The sequence below is a fragment of the Bidens hawaiensis genome, unplaced genomic scaffold, assembly GCF_021521415.1.
Source record: "Bidens hawaiensis isolate Kalapana, Puna unplaced genomic scaffold, B.hawaiensis_p1.1 tig00007117_1, whole genome shotgun sequence".
Lineage (NCBI taxonomy): Eukaryota > Viridiplantae > Streptophyta > Magnoliopsida > Asterales > Asteraceae > Bidens > Bidens hawaiensis.
The window spans coordinates 97239-106090 of NW_027491488.1; the positions used below are offsets into that span (position 1 = coordinate 97239).

The 8852-nt window shown below is 41.3% G+C and overlaps 1 protein-coding gene across 1 annotated transcript; it reads left to right on the forward strand.

Moving 5' to 3' along the window:
• The first annotated feature begins 229 nt into the window (after positions 1–229).
• On the forward strand, positions 230–1176 carry LOC143634529 (auxin-induced protein 22D-like). The gene is made up of 2 exons (XM_077102579.1): positions 230–521; positions 806–1176. The coding sequence occupies exons 1-2, from the start codon at positions 391–393 to the stop codon at positions 1161–1163; spliced, it is 489 nt and encodes a 162-aa protein (XP_076958694.1). The 5' UTR covers positions 230–390; the 3' UTR covers positions 1164–1176.
• The last annotated feature ends 7676 nt before the right edge of the window (positions 1177–8852 follow it).

Genomic DNA, 8852 nt, shown 5'->3' on the forward strand with positions numbered 1-8852 from the left:
GGCAAGCCAGGGTCATCCCTCATATCTCCCATATAAGTTGGTTGTAGTGAGGTTCCCCTTACCTCTCACTTGTAAAATAAGTGTTTTACTATTGAGTCACAACCAACTTATAAATTCAAAAAACTTAATAACATCTTTATGATAACAAAGTATTTATTTCAATTTTTATGAAAAACCATACAAACAAAATAATATAATCATTACACGAGGCGAGGAGGCGAGTGGGCCTCAAATTCTAATGCCGAGAGATCCATTCACAAAGAGAATAAGTCACCTAAATCATGTCTCAAATCTCAACCCTAATCTTTTATATAAAACTCATCTTCCATCAACCCAACCCATATACCACACATTCTTGATTTCTTGTTTTATCAACTCACAACAAAACACATGGATCTTATCAGTTTTGAAGCAACCGAGCTGAGATTAGGGTTGCCGGAGATAAAGTCAACAAACCGAAGAACCTCGTCGGAGATGGGCTCAAGTGTTTCCGATTCATCAAGATCTCCCCCACCCACCAAGTAAGTTCAGCTTGGAGGCCTAAAACTAAATAAATTGTTTAGGCTTTTTTCTTTTCTTTTCTTTATGCGTATATCGTTAGAAATTACACAATAATTATAGAATATGGATGATATGCAGTGAATAATGGATATGCAAAAATCCTTCTTAGCTTGTGGTCCATTAATGAGTTATTAATTCTAAAAGAACTCTATTTTGGCCCAGAGGAAGTTGTATATATAACTAAATCACATATAATCTAAAAGTTAATAAACATACTTATATGTATATTGTTACATGTTTTCAGGGCACAAGTTGTGGGTTGGCCGCCGGTGAGATCTTACCGGAAAAACATACTTCAAGGGAAGAAAAGTGAGCCGGAGATGGGTAATTCCGGGATCTATATAAAAGTAAGCATGGATGGAGCTCCATATTTGAGAAAACTTGACCTGAAAGTGTACAAAGGCTATGGAGAACTCATGAAGGGTTTGCAAGATATGTTTAAGTGCACTATAGGGATGGAAGGGTACAACTCGGAATATGCACCAACTTATGAAGATAAAGATGGAGATTGGATGCTTGTTGGAGATGTACCATGGGATATGTTTCTTACTTCGTGTACAAGACTTAGAATCATGAAAAGTTGTGACGTTATAGAGACTTGATTTAGGTTTTGTATACAAGGTTTTGTTCTTTATTTTCAACAGATTCAAACCACAAAAACAGAAAATAAAAACTATATATGTACATTATATATGATCATTTTTTTTTGTAGATTGTATAGATCTTTAAAGTTTTTTTTTTTTTTTTTTGAATTTAAGACCATTTGAACTACGTGTACAACAATGTTTTTTGCTCTTATCATGCGGAATGGTTGATTCATCGGTTCACCGATTTTACGAAATCAAAATAGTAATTAATTAGTTTATGTGATTTTAAAACTAATAAATTTTGAAAATTCGGTGCAACCACTATTCGATCTAGTTCGTTGGTCAACTGGTAGCACCATAATTAACTAACCCAAATAAAAACGGTTCAAGAGACTAGAGACGTAGAAGGTTTTTATTCTTACCAATCCGATTATGAAACAGTGGTCGATCTTGAATCGACTTATCTTTGATAGTAAAAATGAAATAAAGTTTTAGTTATTTAAATACTTAATAATTTGAAACTTCTTTTGGGATATTACTATTACTAATAAGTATAGATGATAACTTTGGTGTCGTTAAGCTTTCAATTGGGCCAAGAGGCGGCACTAAAGTGGTCCATGCCATTTTTTTTGTTTTTTTACTAATTTTGATAATTAAATGATTATTTGCCTCGACTTACCGCTAAAACGCCCGGGACATATAACGTTCGGTTTTTATCAACACTCGGATTTTACCGACCTTTTTGTTAAATTTTAGTATCATGACAAACGTAACTGAAAACAACATAAATGTGACAATCGTCAATTTCAGGTTAACCTCGTTAACTCAACTCCGTTAATTCAAACTTTAAGATCGTTGAATCTATAACGCATACTTCATTACATTTAAACTAGGGTTTAAATGACGCTTAACACTTACTACATGTGTAGTAGTCTTTCGGGATTTGCACCAAAACGCAAACGATTGAGGAATAAACGAAGCACACTAAAACACTAATGATGTGATAACTATGTGTTAGGATTATGTGTTATATTATTGTCATGATTATGTGCAAGTTAGGATAGAATGTTCTAGAAAAACAACACTTGAAAGTAGAAGGACTAGAGTGTAACTTGTTTGTTTATAAATATATCACTAATAAACAAACCCTAACCTATTATTCTAAACCTACAACACCACCGATCGGCTCTCTCTCCCTCTCTTGACCCACGGCTGCCGTCCACCATCACACACATATACACATCAAATCAAGAGATTAATCCAAGAACTAGGTGCTAGGAAGGTATACTTGATCATCTCTTACCTCTTTGTTGTTTAATTTTGATGTTGGATGGGTTGTGTGAAAACCCTAAATCGGCCGATCTTGTATGTATGTGATTGTTATGATTCTTGTTAGTTGGATAATAGATTGATAACTAGATTGATATTGATACATGATTGATTGTTGTTCTTGATTTGAATTAAAACACAAACCCTAATCTTGTATGTATGGTGTGATTGATATGCATGGATAGTAGTTATAGTGTCTAGAGGGTTATATGGATGCATGATAGTTCATAGATTGTTATTATGATGAGTTTTGATGTGAACAGATTCTGGACAGAACGTATATACGATGTTTAACTGACTGTAACGAAGTGTAAACGTGAAAATTGATTGAGATTGTGGGTACTGCAGTAAACTAGGTTGAGTCTAGTTTCTATGAAGTATAAATTCGTAATTTTTGGATAAGTGGAAGTATACTTTTATGATTTTACAAAAACGTGATGCAAAGCTGAGCTGTTAGACCTGCTGTTAGGTTATTTTGTAAATGTTATATCTCATGAACTACGAGACCAATTGGGTTGGTTCCACTTCTGGAGGTTGACTCACTGAGTTAGGAACCAAACCCAAGTAGTCTTGCATTTATTGGATTTTTCGTTTAACGGGAATTGCAAATAACATTCTGATGTGCATGAATCTGACTGATATAAGTTAGCTGTAATGTTTTGATCATTATGAACAATCTATATGGAATAAAAATAAGATAAAAGATGTTCTGGAAACCTAAGATATGTATGCTCCTGTGGTAATTTTTGGTAAATTAATTGAGACGTTATAATCGGTAAACTAGTGCAATCTTTCAAGTAGAAATTCTGTCATAACGAAACTAGCTGCTGAGTTGTATAGGAATGCATGAAATATGATAGTTTTTATATAATTGTTGTATTTTGACCAAAATACCCTTGCGGGGAATAGTTGCTAGTTGATTGCCATGAATTGACCAAATTGCCCTTATGGGGAATAATGGTTAGTTAGTCTTTGTTTGTTGACCAAAATGCCCCTACGGGAATAATTGCTAATAAGTATGTTATTAATACGTGACACGAAAGTAATTGCTCACTCATGTATCGTATCACAATTTTACTTGTTTAAGTCACACACGATTCACAAACGAAACACGAAACATGTTACGTGCATAGGTATTATGTGCCGAGTCTAGAGACTCGTTAAACATTCCGATACTTAGAAAATCTCTTTGTTATTTTAGAACGCTAGAGAGTTTTCTACGACGCGCATCACTCGGTGATCTAGATCGGATATTCTTCGCAAACAGTGAGTTCACTTACCCCACTCTTAAACTGTTTTCAAACGTTTTTCACTTGGGGGAGATAACATACTCCGATAAACATATTTTCTGAGATAAACGCATATGAAAGATTTTGTTATAAATTATATATCACTTGTAAAGGCTAAGCGGCATACGTAGCATTTGAAGTCCCACACATCGGACCGGTTAATATTTGGAATAGCGAGTCACTTTTGGGTAGTACTACTGGGTTTGACAAACCCCACCCGACGCTAAGCTCAACTGGAGGTTGAGTGGGTGTAAATTTTGGCTAACACTTACCATGGTCTGGAGGACCTGGTGACGGGCACTTGATAAACAGTCAGCTTCGGTCGCGAACCACTTAGCGATACTTGTTGTATAGATTAGCTACCTATCGATATATAATTTGACATAACACTATCTGGTAATGCAAAACACTTAAACGCTGTAACGTGGTTACACACTTAAACGCTGTAACGTGGTTACACACTTAAATGCTGTAACGTGGTTACACACTTAAACGCTGTAACGTGGTTACACACTCAAACGCTGTAACGTGGTTACACACTCAAACGTCGTAACGGGTTTACGCAACATTTAAACGTCGTAACGAGGTTACGCAAAACGCTAAACGATTTATCTTATTTTACTTGTGAACTCACCAACCTTGTGTTGACACTTTTAGTATGTTATTCTCAGGTAGCCGAGGCGGGCGCGCGGTTTAGGAGCATGCATTAATGAAAACACTTTTATTCTGCAAACTTAATTTTAACAGTTACATTTGGTTTTAAGTCGTCCTGCGTGACGCAACTTTTGAATTAAGGTTTTACGCTTCCGCACTTACTTTCATTTAAACGTTTTTCTTTGGTTTGGTTATAACTAATGATTCCGATCCTGCCAGTTCACACCCTCTGACGGTAAAACTCCGTTAGTGGATTTTGAGGGTGTGACAGATTGGTATCAGAGCCATTGGTTATAGCGAACTAGAAACTGCATGCATACTAGACTATAACCGCGACGACCCATTAGTTATAATGATACGCACTGCATAGGTTTGTGTAGTCTTGAAATCTTATTTCCTTATCTCCTTCACTCATACGCGCGCATATACCCGGCTTACCTGTAGGAATGTCGACGCCACCCTCATCATCATCCGATTCGATGACGCATGCTCACGGGAAGGAACCGCAGTTACCTACTGCCTCGCCACCCCGTGTAGTCCCGGAACTCGAAGCTCCTGCACCAAAGAGGTACCGCCTATCCGGAGGCTTGTATGACAACAACGTTAGCTGGGAATGGTACCCCAACATGATCAGACGTATGGTCTACCGTGAACAAGTTCCCCCATTGCCTCACCCGAACCACCCTGCTTACCCTAACACTCTACCACCTATAACCGAACCTGTAGAGCGAGTTCTCGCAGCTGTCGTTTCTTGTTTGGAGCGTGATGTGGGTTACATGCGCTACACTAGAGAAAATGTTGCCAGACTGTTTAAAGATGGAACCGAGACTCAGGAGGAGATTGCCCGCATGGCAGCGGCAATGAAAGAAATGCAAGAGACTAGTGAGCAACAAACCAAGGTTATGATGAAGATGCAAGCCGAGATGATAGACTTGCAAGAGCAACTCCAAGAAGCAAGGACCCGAACCGAAATAGCATTAGAACGTTGCGATATCCTACAAATGCAACTTGCCCAGAACGTAGCAGAACCTGAGGCAGAGCCCGAGGCAGAGCCTGATGTAGAACCTGAAGAAGATCCCGAAGAGGAGCCTGAGGAGGATCCCGAGGAAGATCCCGAAGAGGAGCCCGAGGAGGAACCTGAAGAAGAACCGGAGGAGGAACCGGCTGAGGAGGAGGCACATTCAGAGGTGTCCTCAGATGACGACATCTAGTGAGGATGACACTTAGATGGAGGGGTTGTCTCCATCCGAACTATTATTTTTCTATGATTTTAAGGATTGATTGGAAATACTTTGTAGCGAATACAATGGTTTTAATCATGAATTTTTAATTAGACTAATAAGTGGTTGTGATGTGATGTTGTTTCTTTTTTTTCTTACCTATCTTTTATTACATGTATGGTGTGTTGTATATGAAAGAAAAATTCACGTTTTATACTATGATTCTAGGAAATGGCCGGAAGAAACGCTGGACGAGGACGTGGTAACATCAGCATGACTGCAGCTGAACTCCAAACCCTGCTGAATGACCATGTTGCTGCCGCTTTAGCTACACACGTTCAAAATCAAACAGGAGGTCCGAATGGAGCATGTACCTTCAAGAACTACTTAGACTGCAAGCCCAGTACGTTTAAGGGCACTGAGGGAGCTATAGGCTTCCTGCGTTGGGCTGAGAAGGCCGAGTCGGCCTTTGAGATGTGTAATTGTCCCCCTGCCAGTAGGGTCAAATTCGCTGCTGGGACACTTGAGGATTCCGCCCTCACTTGGTGGAATTCGAACGTCCAGATCCTTGGATTGGAACTGGCTAACGCGATGAACTGGGAGGAGTTCAAAAACATGATGCGAGAGGAGTACTGTCCGAGGGAAGAAATTTCGAAGTTAGAGTCGGAGTTTTGGTCGTTGAAAATGGTGGGTTCAGAGATTGAAAGCTACACTACTCGTTCGCACGAGTTGGCAGTGATGTGTCCGCGGATGGTGGATCCGCCGAGCAAGAGAATAGAGATGTACATTGATGGGTTAGCACCACAGATTCAGGGTATGGTGACGTCTTCCAGACCAGCCACGATCCAACAAGCGATCCGTTTGGCTCACAAACTGACGGATCAGGCTGTGACCCAGGGTGCGTTACCACCGAGGGGTTCGACTGTTAAAGCCCGTGACAACCCGAGTAATGACCACGTCAGCAACAGTAACAACAACAGCAACCCGAACAGAGGGAAGAGAAAGTTTGACAACACCAGATCTTCATCCTCAAACCTCCCACCGCAACACCACTACCGTAAGCCCGAATTTACTCGGAGTTTCAACACTCAGAATCACAACAACAACAACAACGGTAGCGGGCAGGTTTCGAGCGGATATGTTGGGAAATATCCAAAGTGCAACAGGTGCAACTTTCATCATGTTGGTCAATGTGACCGTGTCAAGTGTCAAAGATGCGGAAAGATAGGTCATCAAGCGAAGGAATGTAGAGGAGACCTTGCGGCGAAGGGTGCTCCTAAGCCACCGATGACGACTAAGGGATGTTTTGAATGTGGACAGGAAGGTCATTTCCGGAAGGATTGCCCCAAGCTGAAACATAATGACAACAATGAGGGCAATGGAAGTGGCAGTAATGGTGGAGGAAATGGCAAAGGAAGAGCGTTTGTGATTGGATCAGGTCAAGCCCGCAGAGATCCGCATGTGGTGTCTGGTAAGTTCCCTGTAAACGATTGTTTTGCTTCTGTTTTGTTTGACACTGGAGCTGATAGGAGTTTTGTGTCAAAGGCCTTTAGCCAACTTTTAAACCTTACTCCAACCCCGTTAGACGCTAAGTTTCCTGTTGAATTAGCTAACGGTAAAACTGTAATAACAACTCATATACTTGCGGGATGTAAGTTGAAACTGTCAGGTCATGTCTTTGACATCGACCTTATTCCTTTTACGCTTAGTAGTTTCGATGTCGTTGTCGGCATGGACTGGTTATCCGAGAACCGAGCGGTGATTATATGCCATGATAAGATAGTCCATATTACCACCCCTTCTGGCGAGATCATTTCGGTCCGAGGCGAGAGAAGCGGCATGACCACCAGCGTCATTACCCTTATGAAGGCACAGAAGTATTTACGAAAGGGTCATCCGGCAATTTTGGCGCAGATTATTGAGAAACCCGCGGAGGAGAAACGAATTGAAGACATACCGGTTGTGCGAGACTTCCCGGAAGTTTTCCCGGAGGGTTTACCTGGACTCCCTCCTATTCGTCAAGTCGAATTTCAGATCGAGTTGACACCCGGTGCAGCACCCATAGCACGAGCCCCGTATCGGCTCGCACCGGCGGAACTTCAGGAGTTGTCCAACCAGTTGCAAGATTTGTTGGATAAAGGTTTTATCCGACCTAGCTCATCGCCATGGGGAGCCCCTGTCTTGTTTGTCCGAAAGAAAGACGGGACTTTCCGAATGTGCATCGACTACCGGGAGTTGAACAAGATGACGGTCAAGAACCGTTATCCTTTACCCCGAATTGATGATTTGTTTGACCAGCTTCAGGGATCGAGTTACTACTCGAAGATCGACCTACGATCCGGTTATCACCAGCTGAGAGTGCGCGAAGAAGATATTTCAAAAACGGCTTTCAGAACACGGTATGGTCACTACGAGTTTTCGGTTATGCCTTTTGGCCTAACCAACGCACCAGCCGTATTTATGGATCTCATGAATCGAGTATGCAAGGCGTACCTCGACAAGTTCGTGATTGTTTTCATCGATGATATTCTCGTCTATTCCAAGAACGAGACTGACCACGAAGAGCACTTAAGGATAATTCTGGAACTACTGAAGAAGGAACAACTGTATGCTAAACTCTCGAAATGTGAATTTTGGCTTCGCGAGGTTCACTTTTTAGGACATGTGATCAACGAGAATGGTATCCATGTCGATCCCGGTAAGGTAGAGGCCATCAAAAACTGGGAAGCACCTAAGACTCCGACTGAGGTGCGACAATTCCTAGGACTGGCTGGCTACTATCGGCGTTTCATCGAGGGATTTTCAAAGATTGCTCAACCCCTCACCGCTTTGACTCACAAGGGCACTAAGTACAACTGGGGTGACGCGCAAGAATCCGCTTTTCAACTGTTGAAAACCAAGCTTTGTAGCGCCCCTATTTTAGCTCTCCCCGAGGGAACGGAAAACTTTGAGGTACACTGTGACGCATCTATACAAGGTCTCGGTTGTGTGCTGATGCAACTCGAGAAGGTTATAGCCTACGCCTCTAGACAACTACGGGTTCACGAGAAGAACTACACGACCCACGATTTGGAACTCGGAGCTGTAGTGTTTGCTCTTAAGATATGGAGGCATTACTTGTACGGTACCAAGTTTACCATTTACACCGACCACAAGAGTCTCCAACATATCTACGATCAGAAGGAGCTGAACATGCGACAGCGTCGTTGGGT